General features: G+C 35.3%; 1 protein-coding gene across 3 annotated transcripts; it reads left to right on the top strand.

The window, feature by feature from the left end:
- Nucleotides 1-486: 486 nt before the first annotated feature.
- On the top strand, nucleotides 487-26,161 carry Marf1 (meiosis regulator and mRNA stability factor 1-like protein). 3 transcript variants are annotated; one of them, XM_073075949.1, is made up of 18 exons: nucleotides 487-903; nucleotides 1,149-1,309; nucleotides 2,099-2,242; nucleotides 2,959-3,119; nucleotides 3,569-3,686; nucleotides 4,352-4,408; nucleotides 4,866-5,056; nucleotides 8,228-8,387; nucleotides 9,541-9,703; nucleotides 10,369-10,565; nucleotides 19,483-20,066; nucleotides 20,852-21,024; nucleotides 21,496-21,631; nucleotides 22,086-22,191; nucleotides 22,272-23,295; nucleotides 23,665-23,846; nucleotides 24,338-24,434; nucleotides 24,554-26,161. In XM_073075949.1, the coding sequence occupies exons 1-18, from the start codon at nucleotides 750-752 to the stop codon at nucleotides 24,589-24,591; spliced, it is 3,846 nt and encodes a 1,281-aa protein (XP_072932050.1). In that variant the 5' UTR covers nucleotides 487-749; the 3' UTR covers nucleotides 24,592-26,161. The 3 variants fall into 3 exon arrangements, with proteins under 3 accessions (XP_072932050.1, XP_072932051.1, XP_072932052.1); XM_073075950.1 differs by lacking the exon at nucleotides 4,352-4,408; XM_073075951.1 differs by lacking the exons at nucleotides 487-903; nucleotides 1,149-1,309; nucleotides 2,099-2,242; ... (2 more) ...; nucleotides 4,352-4,408; nucleotides 4,866-5,056 and adding an exon at nucleotides 6,728-6,895.
- Nucleotides 26,162-27,708: the final 1,547 nt, after the last annotated feature.

Genomic DNA, 27,708 nt, shown 5'->3' with positions numbered 1-27,708 from the left:
AAAATTAATTATTTCGCACTAGTTAAAAGAATGTTTATAATAAAAGAGATAATGTTTTTATTTTTAACTTTAATTGCCATACCTACATAAAGTTTTACTTTTAATATTTATTCGAAAAGCGTAGTGGCTTCATTAAATTTCTTCATATTATTGTGCCTTTCTGTTACAATACATTATTCTACCTACCTTCTTACCTACTTATACCAAATTTTGTCTTTCATGTGCAACATCTTTTTAAGCTGTTTAATGATTAAAACAAAACAGTCATTAAAGCCATCATATTTTAAAGTATTACGTTTATAAGTTATAGTAATAATAATAATAACATATGATCGTTTTTTTACATTTTGACCTAGCAACACTAACATCGATAGTAGCGCCACTGCCACATGCAAGGAAAAGTTTGTCGAAATATACTCTGTTATTTACGTTTAGTTTATCTGTGTGATTTGGTTTATGGTTGCAGGCACAGAGTTGACAACTTGACAGAGTGCCTATCTTTTATGTAGTGTGATTGTGTGTGAAAACTTGAAATGGCGTAGCAAAGTATTGGTTGCTTTGTTTTTACATTTTGTATATAATTGTTTTACATATTTGACGCAAATCTCATAAGATTTAAGTGTTTTACGTAGTGATTTAAGTTGTTGACTTATTTTCTCTGTATTTCTAAGTGTGCTCATTTGTAAATCGAGTAGCCTAGTTTACATGCATTGTCCGATCTATGCATAGTTTTGTATTCGTGGTAAATAATGATGATGTGCACAATGAATACTGTTAGAAACTATGATGATAAGAGTTGTGGTAACGTAAAAGGTTCGAGGAGTCGATCTGTCCAAGGTCTTACATGTAGTATTTCTAGTCCTGCGATGAAAATACCACTGCCTCCTCGATTGTGGCTAACAGGTAAGTGAAGCGAGCTTATGCAATAAACATATGTCGCGTTCTCGTGATATTTCAATGACTTCCTTGTAATATTAGTTTGTTGTAATATCTGTACGTTTTATCTCCTTATGGTTAAACAAGACAAAATGGTGTTTTGTCAACATTACCACAATGACAACGTAAATATTTTGCTAATTAGTACCTTTGTTACCTACTTTCACTTTTAAAACTATTGTCAGTGTCAAGTACTATGAGTTTTGTTTTAGATATTGAAGATGAGTCTTCGGATGATGAACACAGTATTATAAGAGAGGATGGGGCTATTCCTGTGGAGAGGACTAGAGTTAGGTCCCGATTCCGCCATCATAAGCAGCGTGCAGTGGCCAATGTGCCAGTTGGAATTTTTTGGGATATAGAGAACTGTCAGGTATATTTCAATAATTATACAATAAAATAACACACATACATTTTCTTAACATCATTTAGGGTAATTCAGGTCAATGTAATTCTAAAGCCCATCATTGGGTAATTGCATTTGCATGAGCAGATTGTAAAGTTTTAATGGACGGAGTTATAGCTTTGTTGAGGGGGAGGGAGAGTTCAAAAGTAGGCGAGTAGGGGATTTTTTTGTCCCCATATGTCTGTCTTGTCTGTAAAACTTATCAGTGAAAAATGATCCTTTTGTTGGAAGATTTGTTCTTTTTTAAGAGAGAGAGAGAGACCTTATGAAAATCTATGGTAATATTGCCCTGTAACAATAGATGTGATTATAATCATAACATAGATTTGAAGGTAGTAGATAGTTACAGTAATTTTACAATAAGCTATGAGTAGCTGGACATATTTTATATTTTAAGGTAAATGATAAACCTTAGCCACTCATAGCTTATGTAGACTGTATTTAAAAGGGTAGATTGCTGTGGTTACCTAGCCATGTACTGTTTTGTTAACAAAATATTTAAGAATTTTTACATAAAAAAGTATGTATTATTTTCTTCTGAGGTCTAATAAATTTTTAGTATAGCAGATGTAATGATTACATATTACCATTTTACAAAATATTACATACAAAAAAACCAATTGAATGCATGGTTAATGCATTCAATTGGTTTTTTAAACTATTGTCTTGTATTATATTGTATTGTCTTTTTTAAACTATTGCATGGTTAATGCATTCAATTGGTTTTTTTGTATGTAATATTTTTGAACTTCACAGGTGCCCAGGGGATGTTCTGCAATTGATGTTGTTGCAGCAATCCGAGCCAAGTTTCTTACAGGAAGGAGGGAGGCGGACTTTGTGGTTGTGTGCGATGTGAGGAAGGAGTCCCCACATCGGTTACAAGAACTTAATGATGCTCAAGTATGTATTTTTGTTCCTCCAAAAAGTACAAAAGGTAATTTTGGTACAAATATCTTTTTTATTACAGCAAATGTATAAATCATATGTTCCAAGAAAAATACAAAGTAATTTATTTCTATCACCTTGTGTGACTATGTCTTTGAAATGCAAATTTAATTTGTAATATTATTTTGTTGAAAAAGTATGCAATAAAAAGTATAAAACAAGTGTTACACAAAGAATTAGGAAACTATTTCCTTATGTGATTCATTGAGAGTAATTCCCATCAGTATTAAATTATTAATTCCCATAGTAATTTAATTATGAAATGTGATGTGGAAAAAAACCCAAAAGCATATGATGTATTCTAGTATAATTTTTAACTTTAAACTGAGATTTCTTTATTAGGTACAAATAATTGAAATATACATTTTACTTAATTGTGGCCAATTTCTGCCCTAGTTGCCATCAACTAGGGCAGAAATTGGCCACACACACTTTTTATCAAGTAGCCATCTACTTGATAAAAAGTGTGTGTTTCTTATGTACACATCTAAAAAGTATCATATAAAGAAGTATATTCTTTGTCTTAATCAACAATGAATAATTAAATAATTTTATCATAATGTAACACTCTCAACGTAACCATTTCCATTCCAAAAGTTGTTTCACCAATACTTTTTGTTTTACTACACGAATACATTCGTTATATGTAAATGGTTCTTTTGTCCATCCAGGTTAGCTTAATACATGTTTGTGGCACGCAAAAGAATGCAGCAGATGAAAAGTTGAGGCAGTGCATGAGGCGTTTCGGAGAGCTACATTCAGCTCCTGCCTCTCTGTTGCTCATCTCGGGGGATATTAACTTCGCCGCCGATTTGTGTGATTTTAGACATAGGTATTTATCTATATTTTTTATTGTTTTACATGTAATTTCATTGTTACTAATAATAAGTAAAGTAATCATGTACACTCTTAATGGTTGATAAGTTTTTTATGTGAATAAGAACTGGGGTAGGTAGTCAATTTTTATTAAGTAATTTGAGTTTTAGTGTTTTTCCTCTTAACCTTAAGAGTAAAGTGTTTCTTTATTGTTGTGTTTATGTGAAGGTTATATCTATTATCTTTATTGAAATATATTTAATCAGAACATGTTCTCATAGTATAATGTAAAATATATCTTTATTTAAAAGGGATAATATGACAAATATATCACCAGAAAGTATGTCTCACTTTATGAGTGTATTTGGTTACTTTATATAAACAATATTACATACACTTAATGCACTTAAGTTTTATCTATGTTTATATTTATTTATTCATTGTTATAAATAAATCTTTCATCAGGAAAAACATGGAAGTGATACTGGTGCATAAACAAAATACATCAACTGCCTTAATTACGTGTGCCTCATCTCATTACTGTTATAGTGAATTGACAGCACATTTACCGAGGAACCCAAAGGTATATAAAACACTGGAATCAATTACTGTTGTGGATTTGCTTATAGTATAGAATTTTGGAGTTAAATATAGTTAATAACAGTAGTCTTATAAAGTAATGCTTCTTCATAACAATCTAATTAAGCGGTTGGCAACCTTTTAGTAGTCACATAGGATAATGGTGGAAGTTTTCAATTTTTAACGATGGAAAAAAGGTCGTCAAGTAGAAAAACAAACAGTCTACAAAATATGAATTAGAATTCTAGAAATTAGGTTCTATAAAGGCCTTCGGGCCGAAGTGAGACATTTTAGGAAAACCCGCGCGTCGTATAGAAGGAGTTGCGGTTACATTCGGTTTTGCGCGTTGCCGACCGTTGGTCTAATCAATATTCACTGATGTATCATAATTATCCTCGTTTGGTCATGGTAAAAAATTGGATTCATATATTAGTCACGTTCATGACAATGGTTATGCTTGCAGTGAATATAATTTTCAATATTGTACATAATGTATGTATGAATCTGTTCATAGCGGTCAAGATGATAATGCCTTTAGATGTTCCATTTACATCTTACACTTTAAAGCTGATGCAAAATATTAATTAAAATATTTTGTTCACTATGGTAAATTTATTTATTTAGATATTATGTTTACAAGTTTGTTACATAATGAATCTTTTTTTAAAGTCAAAACAACCATACTGGAAAATTCTTGCTAAGCTCTGCAAGAGGAAACCAGTTACGGTATGAAATTTTTACATAATTGAATACTTTAGATATGTGTCTCATACCACACATAAGAATATGTTATGATCTGTCTATTGTCGTATGAATCTTGTTTATTAAGGCTTTTTTTCTCCTTATTGCTCTGAATTCATAATCATTCAGTTTTAGTTAGTTCTGAGATATCAATCACCGCCGGCGCTATGCATGTTTCCATTTGCAGAATTTGTTTGTTTTGGTAGGAATTTTAGATGATAGATAAAATCACAAATAAATTACCGCTCTGTACTTAAAGATGCACTTTAACGTAGTATACTGCTTGTGGAAGTTAATAAGCTAATTTTAGTTGTTTTTACTCAAGCTTAATATTTGAATCGAAGTAGTTATATCACTGGTAATTGTGATGTCTATTATATGTACCACTAGATACTAACAGCCTTTGCATATGCAATAATGCAAGTGATCCTCTCTAATACAGATAAGCCAAACAGAGGAAGATGAGGAGCCGCTAACATGTGAGATGGAGGTGTTGAACTTGCCCGTTGACCATCCGCCCGAGAGGATCTCAAAGCGTTTACGACGATTAGCCGATAATTGTGGCGGCAAAGTGCTTAAAGTGAACCTGTCCACTGCTATGTTGCGGTTCCCGACGCCTGATCATGCTTCGAGGTAAGTGATGTTTGAGAATTTTATCGATTAAACTTGTACTTCTAGCTTACACCTTTGAATGTGATCAACAATTGGACTAGAGTTCTGAAGAATACAGATGGTAACAATTCAATTCAAAGGTCTCAAGAGGACAGAATAATTAGTCGAAAGCCTAATAGTATATCTATTCATAAGTAGAAATCTTTGTTTAATGCTTATTTATATGAACAGATGAAATTTCATAAAAACAAAAAATATTGAAGCATTTCAGTTATTTCATTACATTATGGGTATTGACAAAATAATTAAACCACAAGTAAAACCACATACTTTACATTGAACTCGTATTTTAAGGTATATTGAGGACAAAACACATTTTATCAAGAGATTAATTGATAAAGGTTTTTAACCGTTGTGTTCAGGGCTCTTATCATCTACTACACAATATAAATATGACTCATGGTCGAGTATAAAAGCATTAATATTGCTGTAATCATAACCTCAATAATAGAGTTACGTTTTATGAACCGATTCTGACGAAATATCATATCAAATATTGGTCTACCCATTATCTGTTGGTCTGAGGTCAAAACTCATTTTTTTGTCAAGAAAGATACAATTTATGATTTTGTTCAAACACAATTGCAACATAATCAGTAATCGACACATCGTACTTTCACACGTCATATTTTCTATGACTCAATAATTAATTATTTTGAAATTAATCATGTATGTATAAGTATATCTTTCATATAATACGTACGTAGGTAGGTATCAAAGTAGTTGATCATTTAACAGCTGATCGATGAAAGAGGGTAATCTAAATTTTTTGACATATAAATGTTCACACATTGCTTCAATTCTTTGGTCAAACTAACTTTTGTCATTATTATTTAAGCAAACTTGTTGACTATATGCACGTTCCCGGTTAGGAAAATACATTTTTTTTAAAAAGGATGATGTATTTTTTGTTTTTATGAAAATTACGAGTATATAGAGTATTAAAAGATATACGAATTAAGTCACAAGTAAAACTTAATTTCTCGTAACACCTTTGTTTTAAAACATTTACCTACATGTAGTAAGTTATAAAACTGAATTGTGCCATTGTTTCTCGATAAGTGATTTATGCTTCGTTGAATGGTCGTTGTTCTTGGCATTCAATCAACCGTGCAACCTTTCGGTAATTATTTGATTGCACGGTTGATTTCTCTGTCAATAAACGTTTTTAGTCTTACAACAGTTTGTGAGAAAAAATGCAGATATTGTTTACATTTTGTCGTTTTACAAGTTAACGCGTAATCGGCGACCTACGATTCATTAGATATGTTACTTTCTGGTCTTGAGTCTCCACAACTGGGAGAGGTCTGTAGCCTACCACCACACTTGTAGATTGTTCATAAAATGCCCTTCAAATCCCAATTTTCGAGAATTTAAGTAATAAATCAATTGCGTATAGTTTAAAAATAATCGATTAATTTTAATAATATATTAACCCTACTATATGTTTGTCGTCTTTAAATTAAAAAAAAATTAAAAATTAAAATCAAACATTATTATCCGTTCCAGTTCCAACGTACGCATAATAATTATTGGACGGATATGTGAGCCTGTAAGAAATACGTTGAGAATAACTTTTACTTTATACCCCCAAGTTATTGGATATTCAGTAACTGGGCAGTTACATTTTCAAATGCCCATTGCAACGCCAGGCACAAGCAGAACCGTTAATTTTATAATATAGTGCAATATTTTATTTATTTATTTATTCTCGTTGATTTATTTGTTATTATTTATTGTGTAGTTGTTAAGCTATTCATGATAACAGGCGTAGTGCGTAGTAAAAATGCTGCTAAGTGGGTGAGTTTTTGTCATATAATATATCTACGTAGTTTTCGCGTAAAATCCTTTTATGGACGAATAATATTATGCAGATTTATTTTACGCAATATTTAATTACGTAAAAATTGCAATACTAATTGCGTAAATAAGAATGTTATCGTTATTCCAATTATTTATAATATTTGCTATATTTTAAATGATATTGTTCGTATTGAATAGCCATTTATATCTTTAAGCGTTATTTTAAATAAATAAATACGTCTTATATGGTCTTATAGCGTGACTACACACGTGTGTATCCTATTATCCGAACTTGGTTACGTGAATAACTCTGCTTACGTAGCGTATTGCAACGGTGGCGTGCAGTTATTAATATCCATATTATTATTGATATTAATGCAATTTATTTAAATTTATGCGTAAGAGACACAAACGGGATTGCCTTATTGACATTTAATAGCCATCGAAAGGTTTATTGTGCCCGAAGTAAATATTATATCTATTTATAAATGTCTTATGTATTTACTTTATTTTGTCAATAGCCTTAACCAATACGCAGCATATCTGAAGGCCTAATATTTTACATTCAAAGGTTTTTGTCACGACCATATTTATGTAAGATTTTTCTCACAACCTTCAGTATTTTCTCGGGTTATTCCTCTTATCGTAATTTATGATTGTAGCTACGGTTTACCTACTCCATACGATTGTTTTTTCACGGTAAGATAAAACCTCAGTGTTTCAATGAAACCAAGTAAAGGATATGACAATAAAAATGCAATTATTATATACTATATTAATAGATTTGCATTGCGTATGTAGTACTTTGTATAATATACAATAATATCGTCAAAGGTAAGTTAAAATATTCATTTTTTTTCTGTTTTATTTTATAGATGAGACAGATTGGCATAAAACCAAGTAAATGTTTGTATAAGGACTCATATACCTTATCATACCTTAAAATGTATCGTAACTTTCGCTGAAATATCATTTATCTGACAAATTTAATATGCATTGTGTATATAAGGTGGTAAAACCCTTTGGTTTGACTCCGGACTCCGGAGTCAGGAGGCATCACCGCCACACCTATTTCGGCCTCATAACAGCAGTATTAAGCGCTGCTGTGTTCTGGTTTAAAGGGTGTGGTAAGGGACACATACTTTTCCGAGGCGTTCCAGCTTAGTCCTCAGGGGTAGCGGCGCATCTGTGGCCGATCTCGGTAGGAATATCTAATCCTATCTGGGGTTGATTACGGATGTCCATAGGTGGCAGTGGCCACTTACCATCAGGTGGACTGCATGCTCGTCTGCTACTCCTATATTATAACAAAAATGTGTTTTCTCACAGGGCATTAAAACGTATGGATGGTGAGGATGTGTTCGGAAGGAAGATCAGCACTCGTTTCGCTCGTACACCATTCCAGCCGGCCTACTCGAGCGACGAGGGGTACAGCACTGCGCCCGCTAACCAGCAGCCGCAGAGACCCGCTGTAGTGGCGCCTGTGCAGGTAACATTGACATTTTTTTTTAATATACATGTCCGTTATGTTTTCTTTATTGATACTGAATTCTATTATGTGACTTCTAGTGTAGACGATTTAATTGCTTCCTAGTTCAAATTTGCCCTACTTTGATAATTATCTAATTATTTGTTTCTTTTTCTTATTGATTTAAAGAAGTAAATAATAAATAATGACAATTTTGGAATAAATTTTATCCTACAGTATAAATTCACACCCCGATGTTATTATTACATAATAGTTCTTTGTACATTAGGTTTCCTCCCTTTTGGGTGCCATGCACACATACAAAGACGAAAATACAAACGTCGATTGTGTCAAAACGAGTTTTGTATTTATCATTGTGTGTGAATGATAAAAGAGTTGACTGTACATTTCCGGTTGGCCAAGAATCGTACTCTCAGAACTCTGTGTACACATCGATACCTTGACAGCTGGTCCATGTGTCTTGTGAAATCGCCGGATAATAATTAAAACATAGATTAGTAAAGATTACTCGCTCCTAACAAGAAAATGTAATCAGTTCTGACAATTGAGATTGGCACTGTCATCTATTTTCGTGTTTAAAAATATCAAAAAAATTTAGTTTTTGGATCATTTACGAATGAAGCTATATTTCTCCGCACTTTTTCTTCGATTTCATGTTTTTTTTTGCACCAGTTAATTGCGCATCTCGGCATTGTTACGCGTAAATTACACCATGTCAGCCATTAAATGGCTGACAGAATTGTCAGCCGTTTAAGCCATTTAATGGCTTCCTTCAATTACAACGCGGTGAGATATCTATAGAGAGCAGTGCTAGACTACTGGTTAAGAAACTTGGCCTCTGGGGTTCTGAGGTTCAAATCCCAGGCACGCACCTCTGATTTTCAAAAATTATTGGTATCAGAAATTAATGATCACTTGCTTAATCGGTGAAGGAAAACATCGTGAGGAAACCTGTATACCTGAGAGATTTATAAAAAAAAATCTCAAAGGTATGTGAAGTCTACCAATACGCACTAGGCCAACGCGGTGGACTATGGCCTAATCCTTCTCATGAGAGGAGACCCGTGCCGAGCAGTGGGACAGTAATGGGTTGATGATTATGATGATGATGTGATATCTATACTTTGGTTTAAAATAATCCATTTGTGTGCAGGTGAACTTGGTGCAAACGTTGCCGAGCAGCGTGCCCGAGGCGGGGCACAACGTGTCGAGCGAGTGGGCGCTCGCGCTGCAGCAGCTGCCCGCGCCTACGCCGCCGCCGCTCGACTTCTGCCCGCCGCCCGCGCCCAGGCCGCGCAAGATTAGGGGCACGCATGGTATGTTTATATTATGGTGTTTATATAAAATAGTGGCGTACTATTCATTCATTATAACTATCTTATAGTTGACGGATTTTTATACAAAAGTTCAAAACTACACAGACTGAATAATGTATGGAATTATGAGCCATTCTTACTCTTTTTAAGATAAATAAAATGTAACTTTTATTATGTATACATGTTAGCTTTGTGTCTTATATCAATCTTTTAATTTCACTTAAAAAATGATGTTTAAAATATGTAGTTTAAAGTTTTTTCTTTTTTTTTAAGTTCAATATATTATAGCTTTGTGTCTCATATCAGTCTTTTAATTTCACTTAAAAAATGATGTTTAAAATATTTAGTTTAAAGTTCTTTCTTTTTTTTAAGTTTAAAATATTATTATCCTACTTATATTTGTACTTGTCCTATTTTTTATATATGTGTATTGAGTTATTACATAGCTTACATTTATAACAACTAGTGTTACAACATTGGTATAGTCACAGTTGATAAACTCCAAAATACACAATGACAACACAATTAATACGACATGAGGGGAATTACTGCTTACAAACTCTATATACCTATTTACCGTAGCAATATGTCTGTCATACATCGTAAAACTCGCGATTATTGAAAATTTACTTTTAAATTTACTAAAGAAAGATACTATTTCCCAGGCTCAGCAAGTTTAGATCGTTCCGGTTGTTCGTCGTCTAACAGCGGCGACGACAGCCGTCGCGAGCCGAGCCAGAGCCGCGCGGTGTCGCCGTGGAACTCCTCGGCGTCGTTCAGCGAACACAGCGATGTAGACTTCGACACTACCGCCGAGCTCACCGTCTCCAACCTGCCGCCGTACGAGCCGACTATACTGCAGGTAGAAACTTGAATAGAGTATTTGACTATAGTGAAAACATAGTAGTAATATAGTGAAAATATCAATCAAACTTTTCTTAGCTTAAAAGCAAAAAAAAATATAAGCCGATTAAGTCCAGCAATCATTAAAAAGTCTGTGTGATCTTTTTAATAAATCAATAACAAAATCATTAAATTTGCATGTTGGTCCGCATGATTGAAAACGCACGGGATTGGCTGAAGCTAATCTATATATTCTATGTTTTGCAACTTTATGAACAAATTTACTTAATCTGGAGGCACGGCAGTGCCTCCGCCAAGTCGAGCCAAAAGAAGCGGCACGGCCGTACCATACTTTTCCCGAAGCAATTCGGCCCATTTTTGACCCCCTGTAACTTCGTTGCATATGAAGCTAGCAGCCTGAATTTTCAGGAGCCAAGCAAGCATTGTATAGACACGGCGTATTACCAATTTCATTTAATTTGAACCAGTAGTTTAAGAATTACAAGTAGTCAAAGTTCGTAATTTTGTCACTCACTGACTGACCGATCATCAAAATGTTAAGGAACTTCTAGCAGACATAGAAGGTTAAGATTGAGAATACAATTAGTGTTTAGTGTATAACTCACGGAAAAACTATAATATTTTGCAATTTCTTTCCGGTTATCTAGATACACCAACTACATAAAATAACTTTGTATCCTATATAAGTATATAGGATTACAAAGTTACATTTGCAGTTAATGAATCTGTGTTCCTGTCCGCGAAATGTACGAGTAGTAGGGGAGCCCATGATGCTTAATGGGAAGAAACTCGAGCGTCGTTTGGACCTATACGATTGTATAGATTACACTTTAGTGAGTGAAGAAAAGTTTGTATGATATTTTTCGATTCACGGTGGGAATAGCTTCTAGAGGATTCGAAAGATGTAAAAAAAAATGAGTCAGACGGACATACTCAAGGCGCAGCAGAAATATGTTTATCTGCTGGTTTGCAGCCATACGAGAGGTAAAAATGGAGAAAAATAATTACACCAGTGCATTAGATTTTCAAAAGGGGATATTAAGGGGGTATTATTATTACTTTTTGTTTCTTATTTTTAATTATAATAAATTTTACTAACATAGGTTTTTAAGTACAATGTAAATACTAACAAAATATGGACTATGTCTGAATTAAATGGAAATAAATAAATATTAAGTTACCCCAGATGAGTCGCCCATTCGAAAGACTGACGATTCGATTCGAAAGACTGTCAGTGTCACTCTTTGAAAATGCAAAAAAAAAATCGTTATCTTGACACACTCGAGGGCGTAAGATTATTATACAGGAAATTCCAGCTAATGTTTTACTTCTCATAACCCTTCATCTGACGATTTAGTGGAGGGGTCTTTTTATACCGACATTTTGAAAAAGAAAAGTATTTTCCATAAAATTTGCCTTTTCCTTTAGCTTGTTATACACCATTACTTTCCAGGGATTCATGCTAATAAGTGACTCTATCAGATAGTGTATGTACATATTCTCTTTTTAAATGACTGTTTTTTCACTACATCAACGTGTGGTATGATTATGATGTTACCCGTTTTCTAGCATTATTTCCTTTATATTAAAAAAAATAATACCACGCTCAAGTATGTCCAGGTAACGATTTTTTTGCAACCTTATTACTCCCTAACGCCACCCTCAAATCGTCAGATTGTTATAAATTTATTGTTTTCAGCATGTAATTAAGCTACTATAAATTTCACGATATTTTCCCCGTGCGAACCCCCCAAATGGATTGTTTAAGATACTCTATAGGATGTAAGGTATCTCCCATATCTTAATCTGCCGCGTTCGAGTCACTCTCGAAATCCCCTCTTGGGCTCCCCTACTATTATTGGCGACGTCAATTGTTTTTATTCTCAAGACAAAAGAAGTTTTCTATTCCAACTTCAATTTAACTTCAATACAAATAATGGGTGAAGTGCGAATCGAACTCGTACACTGAGGGTTCCGTACCAAAAAAACATGTGTTTTTTATATTTACTAATTGATATTATAGCAGCCATAGAATGCATTGTGAAAATGTCAACTGTAACATCTATTACGGTTCAATAGATAAAGTGAAAAACGCCAAAAAATAGCAGGTACTTATATGTTTGTCCCTGTAGTTCCTGGACTAAAATAGGGCTACGATATCCCCTGCCTGTCGTTAGAGGCGACTAAAATGGGCTTCCGGAGTTGGGCGTGGCACGAGTGGGAGCTCGAACCGTCCTATAAGTGTCCCCGGGAAGGACGGCGGTATGTGTGGTCGCATACCGTCGTGAACACCGGATAGTTTGGGAGGAGCGAAAACTGCTCCCCCAGGGCAGAGCTCGATCGGGGCATCGCGCTTGGAGGACTTCGGTTGCGTTTCGTCGGAGTTCCCGGAGTTCTCCAACAAACATTGAGGACGGCCACCGGGGGGTTTTAGTGCGGTAAAAGTCCCACATAACCCCGCGTCACTTCCACGTCATCGGGTACCTTTTGAAGATTTCCTCCTTATAAAGAAAAAAAAAGTGTGTGTGTGTCAGCTACGACGCACGATTGGAGTTTACTCCTTACGAACGATAATTATGATATATATCGAATAGAAAAAAAGGGTAAATGAACGCATCTGCTAAAATGATAAGAGAAACAAACATATATCTGTAATTATTCGGATTATTTATATTACTTCAATAATGCGTATTACATAAAGTATGTTACAAAATAATATAAATAATAATAATAATAATTGTGTTCAATTTATACAAATCCAATTTTATGATGATTGATTTCTTTCACTTTGAATTATAATATCATTCTTAAATACTGTAATTATAGGTTTGTGGTAACTGAAATACGATACGTGAACTTCGGAAGTTACATGAGTTATGAATCGTGAAAACACCGCATCAATAGTTGTACCATATCTAGCGCGCAACACACACGTACAAACATACGCACACATTCAACTCTCAGATTGGAGGTAGTGAACTATACAGTGAGACTACGAAGTATCGCGCAAAGAGGAGACCCCGAGAATGAGATACGCTGTGTAATGTATTCCATCTCATTCTTTTACACGTTCAATCCTACAGATATATATGTTTGTCTCTTTCTACGTTACGCCTCAACTTTTCGTGTTACACTTGATTTTACTCCTCATAAAATTTCCGTACCGGGCCTTATAACTCAAATCGTTTCTTAAGGAGTAAACTCCAAAAACTCTCTTTATTTGAAAGTTTTTATTTTTATTTTTAGTACTTGTTGTTAAAGTGGCCATCATTATACATATTCCGTAAAAAAATTAAGTTTCTATCTATTAAGGTTCCAGAAATAGAGCTCTATGTCAGACAGACAAACGGACAGCTTAGTAATAGGTTCCGTTTTTACCCTTTAGGTACGGAACCCTAAAAAGTAATATAATATCAAAAACATTCCGAATTTCTGACAAATGTCATGAGAATAAAACTATATGTTGCGGCTAATGTGCCTAATCAGTTAAAACGCAGATTAGCTTGCCCATTACATTTGTATTAAAGTACAAAACGAAGATTGTATCAATTTTCACCCCTTGACGTCGTTTCGTGCATGCCATGATGCGTCGTCGTGTCATGAATTTACGACAAACATTGCATATTTTCAAGAAACAATATCGTTTTGCGGCATGATGTCGCTATGTATCACGATACGTCGTTATGTCGTAAAAAGGCATATGTTTTAGCCCTAAGAACAAGTCTGAAAAGATGTTTCGAATTTTACTGCATAGTTAATCTGCATATTATTATCTTCTAGCTAATCTTGAGACTAACTAGTTAATGTGTATGCTAACGTATTCTGCAATCTAACGGTAACATACACAAAATACAATAAAACGCTTATTACACAACCCGATATGAAGGGCCCTGCATCCAGGGTGGGCGTGTACCCTAGTTAGTGCGGCGCTTATTACACTTCTCTGCAAATTGGGCCCTAACTCAGTTTATACGCGAATGTCTAGAGAGATAAACGTATTGTCGCATTTTACATTATGCCGTCGTCAGTATCGAAACTTCAAAAAGTTGCTGTAGCAGTGACAACCGTGCTCGCAATAACAAATATTAAAAAAAGAAAGAAGAGAAAGATCTGGGTGAAAGAGTATTTGCGGTTACGTGAAAAGCTTTCAAATATGCAAATACTTAGCGTGCTTGAACCGGGAGATTTAAGGAATTATCTCAGAGTAGGTGCAGAACAATTTGAACACTTGTTGAGTTTGGTGACACCTTACATACAAAAGCAAAAGCAACTGAGCTCCCTAACCGCCCTAAACGTTATTACACTACCCAATCGGCAGGGCGCTTAGGGAGCTAGGCAGATCGGGATGATCCGATCGCCCTAAATAGGGACACTAACTCCCTAAGTCTTATTACACCACTCTTAGTTAGGGTTAGGGTCCCTCAAAATTGGGTGGTCTAATAAGGCCTTAACTGTCGTGAGGTAAAGCAACTGTCACCGTATTATAAAATAATAATAAGTTTGTTTCCAAGGAAACAAATGTTTAGACAAATTTCGCCCTTGTTGCGCTTAAATAAATGTCTGTATGAAAATAAGCATACATACTCGTAATTATAAAATTTTACAAAGTTCACAATGTAAAATCCTTAATAACTTTTAAACGGATTACCCTAATTACACAATTCCTTTTGCCCTATCCGTTTTAGACCTAAACCTACCAAATAGCATTAAAGACAAACCAATATCTACACAAACAAAAAATCATGTTTTCAACTTACGTAATATTTGAAAAAAAAAATACACCCTCTATATTATTCCACTACCTCATAGTGTTGCTTATAAGGATAAAATTCTTGAAAGTAATGATAAATGACAAAGTAAAGGAAAAGCCTCATTTTTAAGAAAATTCAAATTTTTTCATAATAATTTGGCAGTTAAGTTACCGCCATTCATTAATTTAAACATTTCGCATATTAACAATTTTTTGGCCTTATGTTTTAAATCATTCGAAAGCGGACGTTTTGTTCTCCAAGAATTTATATTTTTATGTTCGACTTAGTAAAGGTTATTTTTAGGACCATTAATCATTATATTAGATTTGTAAATTGCTATGCGTTTGTAACTTGCTATGCGTATGCGGAGTTTACATACAGATGTAAAGTTGACAATTTGCGAGAATGACTTTTTCGAGTCAAATCCGAGTGATTACTTAACAAAGAGATATTGAAAATCATATTCAACGTTATTACGAAGTTGTAAACAACGAAAAATAAGAATTTTCCAATTAATCAGTTATCTATTTTTATTAAAAAATAAATCCTCGGCGGGAACTTAGTTGCCAACCTATTACTTTCTCATACTAAGCCGTAAGTCATGGCCATAACATCGAAGAATTAGTTGATTAACCAACATTATGACTTATGTATAGTCCTAAAGAATTATACATAAGTCATATGATATGTATAATCCTTAAGGATTAGTATGCCAAGGTATGAAAATATATGTAATTTCTTCAAAATTTTCCTTTTACTTTAATTTGTCACATAACATTACTTTCCAGAATTGTATCCTTATACGCGACACTATCATATAGTGGAATAATATAGAGGGTGTATTTTTTTAAAACTGAACTCGTTCGATTCCCGGCTAAGGAAAAAGATATTTTAAAAACTAATGATGCAGTTATAGTTTTTATCCAAATCGGCCTCGTAACCCCTTTCAGCACTTTTCGCTAATGCACTTTTCGATATTGTTCGGTGAAAAATATGGTCTAGCTGAAAATATGTATTATTAATATACTTTGCAAGTAATCATTTTAAAAATAACTACAGGTTGAATGCAGAAGACAAATACAGACTAATAATTTAAGTATGATTTCGTTATTGGTGAGTAAACTTACTGAAAAAGGATTTACTGTTAATTTCCGGAAAAACGGTTGCACTATTAGTAACTCTATAGATAATATCATCGCAACTGGCCACAACGTACATGGTATACATAAATTTAAACAATTTGTCAAATCACCGATATGTAATTTGACAATGTCAAATAAATATTGGCATAGAAGACTAGCCCGTACTAATCCGGAATATATGCGAATTTTAAAGAATATTGTGACTCGTCTTGATGATGTGAACATTACGACGGATATGTCGACTAGTAAGAAACCATTTCCAAAACTTTGAACGTGAGCGAACGATATACTGGAGATCGTACATACAGGTTTATGTGGTTCCATGGAAGCTACTTCATTCAACGGTTCAAGGTACATGTTATTATTTATCAACGAATATACTCGAATGACACATGTTAATTTTCTCAAACATAAGAGTGAGATTTTACGAAATTTAAAAAATATAAAGTTCGCGTTGAAAAGGCAACTAGCAAGTCGAACAAGTGCATGAGATCAGATGGTGGAACGAAGTTTTGTAATAGAGCTTACGATATTTTTTGTCAACAAATGAAATTCTACATCAGAAGGCGATATATAGTATATACCACCAAACAGAATGGTATGGTTGAGAGAGCTAACAGAACTATTATCGAAAAATCGAGAAGTCTATTATAAATTGAAGCGAATTTGAGCAAGAGCGTTAAATACTGTGATTTATATCAAAAACCGGAGTCCGACGAAGGCAGTGAAAGACCGCGTGCCACTACAAAAATGGTCTGGGAAACGAGTAGATGTTACCCATTTATGCTTATTTGGATGTGCGGCGTATACTCTTATACCAAACAGAAAAGACGAAAATTGGATGCAAAGTCAAAACCAATGATTTTTGTCGGATATTCATAAGAAGATATCGATTATTTAATACGAAGACACGTGAAATCACAATCAGTCGAGTTGTTAAGTTTTTAGACGATGTTTTTCCTGAGGATAACGGGAGTAATTCCAGTTGTCAAAATATTAACTTTTTCGAGTTAATTTATTGTCATGTTCGAATGAAAGTGATGATGAATGAAGAGAGTGCATGACTGATGCGGGTGTTACAGGTGATATAGGTGTACGTTTGCCTGCGGTTACAGATACAAGTGAAGTAAGTATTGTGACTAATGCTATGACGGATGTAACCGAGTCTGAAGTAATGGAACGTGAATCTGTTGATATAAGTAATGATAGTAATAGGCGTTATCCTGTTAGAGAGAGGAAATAAACTGAATTTTACAACTTTTTAACATGTGATTTAATTTCAGAGAGTGATGATTCAGAGACTGATCGTAATTTGTGCTAAAATAAAATCAAACTTGAATTCTTGTTGGACCTCCGCGTGATAGCATGCTTATAGATGACTGAGTGATTATTTGAGACCAAAAACAATGTATTTTAAAATTATTGCAAGCTTTGGTATGTCCGTTTGTAAGTCCGTGTCAACTTCAATGGAGGTTGATTTGAAATAAACAAAAGGTAACTCAGATAGTAACAGTAGTCTACCGTGTCAGAGTTTAGTGGGGAGATTTAACTATTTAGCCAGTTCCACGAAACAGTTATGTTTGGTAGTATTTTTGTAGAGTTTTGTTATAGGTGGGTAATATAGATAAAGGGGGCGTATTGTAAGAACCTTTTTAATATAAATTGTAATCTATATTACTGGTTGTGTATAAAATGATATTGTTCGGTGACTCAAGATTAAAATAGAACTTAATAAAAACGTGGTCTAGCGGAAAATATGTTTTATTAATATACTCTTCAAATAATAATTCTTACAATAACTACAAATATTGCCTACAAAAAAGAACGCTCATTCTCGTAAGACAGTGAGGGGGCTTTAAAAAAATCTGTTGTTGACATTCAAGTAATAGAAGATTCCGGAAAGGAAAAAAGTAGGCATACCTACAAAAAGGAATGAGATGCCATCAAAAACACTGCTTGTAAAAAAATCCAAGCCTCGCCATTCAGCTCTTCCACCGTAAAAAGTCGTAAGATCCATGGAATCCAAGTCGGCTGATTCATACAGACTCTACTTAAGAGACCTTCCGTCTTAAGGTATTATCTCACTATTTAACCTAACAACATCTCATGGGACCATATCAATATTAAAAATATTTTATGTTTCAAATAAATAGATTGGACTTGGCAATCGTAGTAATGTTACTCGTGTGCTGCGATATGATGCGATTAAAACACAATGTGAACTGTTTGTGGTATCACCGCTTCCAGCAGCACCACCGCTAGATCAATTTTTGCGTCTTAAGCGCTGCTATGTTCTAGTTTCAAGAGTGCGGTAAGGAAGATATACTTTTCCGAGGCGTTCCAGCTTAGTCTGCTTCCTCTATATTATAAAAAAAAAACAATGTATATCACAAGTATATGTATATTAAATTAAATTAGTTTGTTTAGTACGATTGCCAAATCCAATCTATTTATTTGAAACATAAAATATTTTTATTATTGATATGGTCCCATGAGATGTTGTTAGGTTAAATAGTGAGATAATACCTTAAGACGGAAGGTCTCTTAAGTAGAGTCTGTATGAATCAGCCGACTTGGATTCCATGGATCTTACGACTTTTTACGGTGGAAGAGCTGAATGGCGAGGCTTGGATTTTTTTACAAGCAGTGTTTTTGATGGCATTGGGTTTCTTATAGGTACTTGGTTTTTATACAAGAAGATAACATGTAGTTCAAAAATAATATGATTGAATATCAAATAAAGTAACAATAAATTGTGATAATCTTTATCAAATGTGATAAAATGTGTTTAATGAAGCTCTTATTGTCTAGCTCTAGACCATATTAAAATTACAGAGGATGTAATCAAATTGTAAATACGGATCATGCCATTAATACTTCAAAACAAAAATGATGTATAATCTTTTTGATAATGCAAAGTGTTACATAATATGATATCATTTATAAAGATTATTGTTTTACAGTACAGAAAGTATTAAGATGATTCTGTTTTATAGGGTTTTAATTTTTTTTTATTTTCCAGGAAATGCTAACGAAATTGTTCCATCAGTACGTGATGGTGGTACGTGTGTCAGTTTGGGCGGCGGGCGAGGGTCCGCTAGCTACAGTAGTGCTGCGTTCAGAATGGGACGCCCGGCTCGCAATTGCCCGTGTGCACAAACGCCGCCTCGATAACCAGTGGGCGGGACGCAGGCTCGAGCTGTCCCTCGGGAGACCCTCACCGGCTCCCAACCTAGACGTCCTCAGGGCAAGGCTGCGAGCGATCCTCCTAGATCAGAAAAACCAAATGCTACCTCTGTTGAGACTGCGGGATGCCTACGCCAGCCGCCACTGCTGCGCGCTCACGACGTCCGATATTGCCAAAGTCAAGGATACTGTCATCATTCATGAAGGATTCGGTCGTATGGTCCAGTTGATAGATTTGTCGCCTGTGTCTAGTACCGAGATGGAGGAGGCCCCGTGGAAGTGCCACATCCACGCGGGGTTGAACACCGGTCACGAAGACGGTAGCCGCATCCTGCAACCTGTTTTCATAGAGATCTCAGTACTCTCCAAAAATGTACAAATTTTACTCGAAAATCACGGAGGCATTTTGCCATTGTTAAGGTGAGTTACAATTATGATGTCACTTATTTGTGTTACATGGGAATTAATGTAATTCCAAGATAATACCATATATACAAATAAAAAATGAGTTGTAATGTTTTATCTCCAGGTCAATAAACTTATAATAGGCTTAGTACTTAAATAGCAATTAATTTGGAATTAAAAACCTCGTTAGCTTTTTTATTGTAGAGTTTGTGACTAAATTAGTAAGTCTAGCCATAAAATTTGTAAAATGGTTAATTTTATAGCATTATTATCGTACCGTAAGGTTCTAGCGTAATTGTTTCCGTTACGAAAGTCATCGACACTTTCTTGTCTCTCATGTCGCATTTAAAGAAGCTTTGCTTAAAAAATAAAATGTTTAGTATGATGAAATTCTTACCCAGCTTCTTCTTTATAGTTGAGCTATTACCTGGCCATTTATCAAACATAGAAGGTTTCAAGGTGGAAGAAACCTTTGTAGTTTGACTCCTACCACACATATTTCTACTTAATAATACTAGTGTTAAGTGCTGCTGTATTTTGGTTTGAAGGGTGTGGTAAGGGTACTTTTCTGAGGCGTTCCAGCTTAGTCCTCAGGGGTAGGGGCGCATCTGTGGCCGACCTCAGGTAGGAATATCTAATCCGATCTGGGGTTGATTACATATGTCCATGGGCGACAGTAGCCACTTACCATCAGGAGGACTGAATGAATGCTCGCCTGCTACTCCTATATTTAAAAAAAAAATGGTCGTCGACTACTGTATAATATTATAGAATCAATAATAATGGCCTTGTTGTTGCAGTTTCGTGGAGTGCTACGAGGCGTCGTTCCCGCCGCTGTTGTGCGACGCGCGGCGCGGCGTGCCGCTGGAGCTGCTGCTGCGCAACGTGGCCGCGCTCGAGCTGCGCGACTGCCCCTCGCGACACCTCGCCTGGCGCGCGCGCAGCGACACGCCGCCACAGAATACTAGTCATAGTGAGTATTTTTTTGTCTTATGTCTTGTTTTTAGGGTTCCGTACCCAAAGGGTAAAAACGGAAATATAACATACAGTACTTCATCTGGATATATTTTATCAACACTATTCAAAATGAAACAATCTTTTACTATAAAAATAAATCGTTCTACAATCTTCGCATCTATCAACTAAGAGTACTTGAATCAGTATAGGTCGGCTGGGGAGATACCACAGTACATTTACGTTAGTGCTCACTTCTTTCAAGGAAGAATGTCAACTGAGTTACATATTACCTACATTGCCTTCAGATGAACCCGTATCCTATACTATATGGACCAATGTTCATTGATGACAGTGCCCATTTGCATCAGACTACTTCAATCTTAAAAAAACACTAATGTTTTCCTTTGTGAATTATTTACTTATTATCCAATCATAAAAAATTCAGTATCGCAGAAATCAGAATTTAGTAAACTATCCTGCTTTCCAGGTGATACATCACGTTCGAGCAACGAGCGCGAGAGGCCGCGCACGGCGCCCGCCCTCGAGCCGATGCTAGCTTTGTTCGAGCGGGAGCTCATTGATTTGTTACGAACCGCTCCCCGTTGCTCGATACCCTTCAGCAAGTAAGTAACGAAAAATATTTCAAATACAGATTGTCACTACTATGGTTACACATGTCGCGGGTACCATGGACACACAATTAGACGAATATGTAATGTCCAATTTTAAATAAAAAATCTAAATTTATAATGTCTATGTCTGATTGACCGGTAGTCTATTATGAAACCCTCTGCGGGTTAGATATAGTTACCGCTTTGCCATGAATTATTATCAAAACATATACAACAACATACAATAATTTAAACAGACACTTACTGAGGTGTCTGTTTAAATTATTGTATATGCTTTGATCACAATTCATATGTAAGTATAGTACAAGTGTACTTCAGATACATATGCGATTATTAGTCAGTCTTCATAAGTATGGGAATGAAGTACTAGCAACCTTGCCCTTATTTTATGTACAGAACAGAACAGAACTAAAGGGTATAATAAAATTATATTGTATTTCCATAGACTTATTCCTGCTTTCCATCATCACTTCGGCCGCCAATGTCGTGTAGCCGATTATGGCTTCACTAAATTACCAGATTTGCTCGCTGCTCTTGGAAATGCTATTGTGGTAGGTAACACTACAAATTATTTGTGTTGCACTTGAAATAATTGAAGTACACATTTCTTACATATATTTTATCAAAACAGGTCTTAGGCTCGGGATCATACCGCGTGATCACGATATCTGCGTCAGCTCAAGGTCGCCGCTGGACTTCCGATCTCGTGAAACTGTTGAACTCCCAGCCCGGCCGCATCATCCACGTACAAGACATCCCTCAGTTGTATCAAGCAACAATCGGTCGGCCGTTCACTCCAGTGGATTATGGTGTGTGCACAGTTGAGGAACTAATGGAGAGGGTGACACCGCAAAGCGTTATCATATCCTCGGACGGTACGGTAGCCTTACCGCGTCGAACGCCCACGCCTGAAGAGCGTGCTCGTACCATCGAATTCGCAAAGCAAGTAGTTGAGTTGCTGTGCTACACGCCGAATTTGAGAATGGAATTCTCCCGTTTCGTGCCCGCCTACCACGCCCACTTTGGACGTCAGTTACGCGTCGCTCACTACGGCTGCGTCAAGCTCGTGGAACTGCTTGAGCTAATACCAGATGTGGTGATTATTTACTGTGAAAGTTCAGGAGAACGGACCGTTCGTTTGACCACCACGGCGGCGCGCGCTATATTGATCCAGCGATTGCAGACACTCACACCCGTGCCGGTCGCAGCGTTCTCTGCTCGTTATGCGGCACAGTTTGGAGCCCCACCTCTACCTGATATGCTGGAAGTGACGTCTCTGGAGGCCCTAGTATACGCGATTGGCGGGTGTGTTGATAACGGCATGGTACACTCTCCTGGTGATTCTCCGCATTGGGCGAACGCGGCACTTTCGGCCTGCGCGGTACTATCCAACGACCGTAGCGTCGCTCGTGGATCCACTGAAGAATATTTCGTAACTGCATTCCGTCGACTGTGCAATATGGAACCGAACCTACAGGAGCTAGTAACAGCGGGTGTCGTCGAAATATCAGATCGACACGTTCGCGTGTCGCCCACTTGGCGTACTGTGTGGCGTATTGCACAAATTCTTGCGGATTTCCCGGGGTCACTTTCGGCTATGGAAATCTTCGTCGAATACACGAAACGTTATGGTACACCTTCGAACACAGATATGGGTAATTATTTCGATGATATTTTGTATTGTTCAACTTCCATGCATTTCAGTTAGAAAAAGCATTTAAAATTCCATTTGAAAAAAAATGCCCTGATATTTCAATTATATTTTATTTTAGCATTGATTGTAATATTACTACCTCAAACGCAACATAGGCAAACTTCCTTATTATGCGTTTTAGGCAAAATTTAAAAAATATTTAGAGTTACAATAATTGTTCGCACAGTACATTAATTAGCCTTGGAAGCATTATTTTCTTTCCAACGCGTGTAGCTTTTACATTTGCTCTGTCTGACTTTTTAAATTTCTTCAATTCCTATTGGCGATTTCTTTTATTTTGCATCTTCTATAAGTCATCGATTATCCCCAGGCACAGAGGGCCTGGTGGAGGTGCTCCGTCGCAACCAGGCGGTGTTCTGGAAGCTGGAGAGCGAGGGCTCGCCGGCGCGCTGGGCGCTCCGCGCGGGCGTGTCGCCGCCGCGCCGCGACCTCGCGCCCGTGCGCGCCGCGCTCGAGGACTACTCCGTGCACGACACGCCGCCCGGGCAGAAGGCAAGTGGCTATATTATTAACAGGCATTGATTTTTTTAATACTATAGGAGTAGCAGACGAGCATGCAGTCTACCTGATGGTACGTGGCTACTGCCGTCCATGGACATCCGTAATTCACCTTCAAACACACACACAACACCACGAATGGTTCTGGGAATGACTGGTAAATGATACCGTGCACATTACGTGATCACTCCATCTGATTATCTTATAAAGACGGTGACTAATTGCTGGATTAAGACGACAATTGGTCGGAGTGGCGCAGGTTGGGGATGGGCGGCGTATTTTAAACACTGTGGATTACCGAAACGCGCGTAATAAGTAAGGTATGGTGGAGGTGCTCTGTGGCACCAGCCAGTGTTACTACCTCTGAGCTTTACGTGCTGACATGCCGCGCTCTTTAATAGAAATGGTGGTCTTTGTAATAAGTTAGATTGCTATATTAGTGTAGTGAAAATAAGCATTTTAATATATTTTTGTTATCGTTATAGGGTTCCCGAGTGTTCGAATCTCCAAAGACAAATATTTGGTGCTCTCCGCCGGCAAGTGCTTTGCCAACACCAACGGCCTTGTTGAGTCAAGAAAAACGTAAGTTTCATACAATTTCTTTTATAAAAATGTTACAGTATTTAATATGATTCTATATTTTAGTAGCAAAGGAAGAAAAGCCAATTCATGTTTCTAAACAATTCGTATTTATTTGACAGGTCGTACACGTTTAGCAGCCCAGTTCGATGCAGTTTAATCATTCCCACCTAAATCAGAATTAAGCATTCCTTCCCAAGTTTTTATAATAAGAAGTGAAAATGATGCATGCATTTTTGATGATATCCAAAGCAGTGAAAGGTTTTTTGTACAGAAGGGTTGCAACGAATTTTATCTACTAGACAAATACAAGTGTCCTAAGAATTGTGATGTCTATAACAATAATGTTTTAGATTGTGTATATTTTTGTGTGTTTATTTAGATTAAGAACTTCCAACGTTCGTAAAATGTTATCAAGTGCAGCTACGAAACATGTATAGTCTGGCTCATTGGCATATTTGTGAGAACATGTTACGATGATGAAGACTATTTGGCTCTAATGTTCTGGCTTTCTGTACTATTATTTTATTTGAGCTTTTTTTTTAATAATTTTATGATCTACTGATTCTACTCTGATCATTACAATGAAATTCAGGCAATAATTTATGAAGTAACGCAAAATGACTTCGTAAATTATGGCATGAAGATTATTTTCTATTTTATCCCTTGACATTTATAAAATTTCATACTTAAGTTAGATTCTAGGTATATATGTACGTCGTTTATGTGAGTAACTCTGCAGGCATTAAGATTGTCTATGTATGTAAAATATATGTTAATTTTGTGAATGATAGAATTAACATGGTACATATCATTTTAATAATAGTTGAGAGGCTCAATCTTGTTTAAGGACTAGTAAGCGTATAGTTTGTTATAAACAGAACGCGCTTATAACATTTTTCGAATGTTCAAATGAAAGTACAATAATCATACAAAATGTGGATTTATGTGTAAAGAATTTTATCCTTTGATATTTGATCTCTATCGATTCTGTGAGTATGTATTATATTTATTTTAATTTTGCTTTACGTGACTTAGTTTATATTGTGTTCGTCAGTGATTGTTTTCGTACTCAATTGGAATCTAATAATTTACTTTGGGCGTAGAAATATCACTTATTCGAATTTATGTAATTTTAGAGAACGTTTTATATTCTTGAAATGTTTATAAAGTATTGTTGTAAGAAAAAATGCCAGGTTTTTGTCGAAATGTTAAATTATACGACTTTAAATCACTTCAACATGATGTAAAGTCAATTATAAAGGTTCAAAAGTTTTTATAACAATTTTGAGATGGTAAATTATATTACTTTTATAAAATATGCTTGTGCCTGAAGTGCAATGATTGTTTCCTTTTGACAATGTTTTGGTATTATTCGTGTTCCACATTAATAAATTGAGCAAACATATTTTTATATTGATTTAGATTAGATAATTTATTAATTAAGGCAAATCTGAATATTAATTAATATTAGTTTAAGGCATAACAGTGGCCCGTCGTAAATCTGTTTCAACCGACCGCCACTGCATTTAGTGTTGATCAATTAAATAATTAATTAATTAATTATATTGAGAAATCTGACCGTTTTAGTAAGTAAATAGCATTTAAGATATTTGCAAGAAACTATACGATTTGTAGATCAATCGCTTTGTATAGAAGACAATGTATTTGTGTGGTTTTGTGTTGTAAATAAATGTGTAGTTTTGAATGATGTCAGTCATACAATAAGAATTGGGTACTTGACAGTTATAACAATAAAATATGAAATATGTTGGATATGATAGCTTATAAGTAAACATAAATTATGCAGTATTTCGTTTATTTTTTAATACGTTCTAAGTATTTTAATTTTTAAAAAGAAATTTTCGATTTTTTATCTGTGGATTTTAAATCCCAAAACGGCGACAGTGCTGCCTCAAATGTCATGTGACGTCACTACATCGAAACCTGTCGATCACATCGAAACCTGAAGTATGTGTAACGTCGAAGTTTATTTCTATATTTTCAATGTGTTGACGTCACGCTACGAAATGACACTTGACCGCCTGTTTTGGCGTAACGTTCCGTTTACCGTAATAAAAATATGTTTTTTATTAATAAATAGCCCTTTTTCGAAAAAATGATCAATGAAAGGCATATATAATACGTATATGAATTCATTAAAACAGTTTCCCAAAAAGTGTCAAGTAGCCAATTCGTGAAATTCTGTGATATTCAAGTACCAATGGCACATGTAATCCGGTGAGATATGCTACAAAATCTATTTATGTATAAAGTGTACATTAATATTGTCCTAATTGGTACAACAAAGCACATTTATTTACGATCTTTATAGTTGTTAGATATTACGTAATTAATATGTATTAATGTGGAATAGCGGTACTTTACATATTTTTTCAATCTTTAACTTGGTAAATTAGCTATGTGAGCAGGCCCTTGCATATTAGGGTTAAATAGTGCGACACGAATCCGAAGATGACAGAACTAAATTAGTCATGTTTTACCAAGTCCTCCAGGGATGGTAAGACTTAGCTATCATAGTTCCTGTTGTCTAAGACCTCGTGTTGATCTTAATAACCCTATGTAATCTGGTGTATTGTTTCAATGCAATTTTATTTTATGAATTTGTATGTTAGCACTGCCAGTCTGCATTTGAAATTAGCACATTAGTTTTTCTACCAAATAAGCCACCTGTCCAATTTTAAAATATCATATATATTTACCTATGTTATAAGATTGATGTAAAATTCTGCTACAAGATTTAAAATTGGCGAATAAATCTTTATCTTTAATTCTTTTATTTTGTGACTATAAATGAGATTTTAAAATTGAAAGAAATTCTATTCAAGATAAATATAGTAAGAGATACAATGAGAAACTTATATTCACCATTTCCAAATGAATTGAATTTCTTGAGACTGTAGCAGATACCTTAAGTACTTTTAAGCCAATATTGTTTTTACTTTTGTGACCAATTACAAAGTTTTAAATTTATAACCTTAAGATAGTTTAAGATATTTCAAGTACAGTAAGGGAAGATGTTAGTGTTTTTTTCTACGTCTTCGTAATTCTGTGATCATTAATTTCTTGTTGTATTTCCAACTAGTAAATCAGTGTATGTCTGAAAGTCGTATCTTGTCATAATTGCATGAAAATGAACGTAGCGTTGGAAAATAAATGTTATTTTTTGAAATCTTGTTTTATTCAAATTCACAAGCATGCTCGATTGTTCTGCAAATTGAATATTGATGAATAAACCATGATGACGATTGATGAC

This window comes from Epargyreus clarus, unplaced genomic scaffold (assembly GCF_041222505.1).
Source record: "Epargyreus clarus isolate Ecla_fem2 unplaced genomic scaffold, WU_Ecla_fem_2.2 ptg000008l, whole genome shotgun sequence".
Lineage (NCBI taxonomy): Eukaryota > Metazoa > Arthropoda > Insecta > Lepidoptera > Hesperiidae > Epargyreus > Epargyreus clarus.
The sequence above is the reverse complement of the archived record's forward strand: the minus strand, read 5'-3'. Positions and strand labels throughout refer to the sequence as shown.

What these genes read in the sequence shown, in the direction of transcription:
- Marf1 (XM_073075949.1), top strand. Translation starts at nt 750, where the DNA reads ATGATGATGTGCACAATGAATACTGTTAGAAACTATGATGATAAGAGT. An exon ending in AAGAACTTAATGATGCTCAA is followed by an intron (nt 2,243 to 2,958) that starts GTATGTATTTTT and finishes TTGTCCATCCAG; the next exon opens with GTTAGCTTAATACATGTTTG. An exon ending in ACGCCTGATCATGCTTCGAG is followed by an intron (nt 5,057 to 8,227) that starts GTAAGTGATGTT and finishes GTTTTCTCACAG; the next exon opens with GGCATTAAAACGTATGGATG.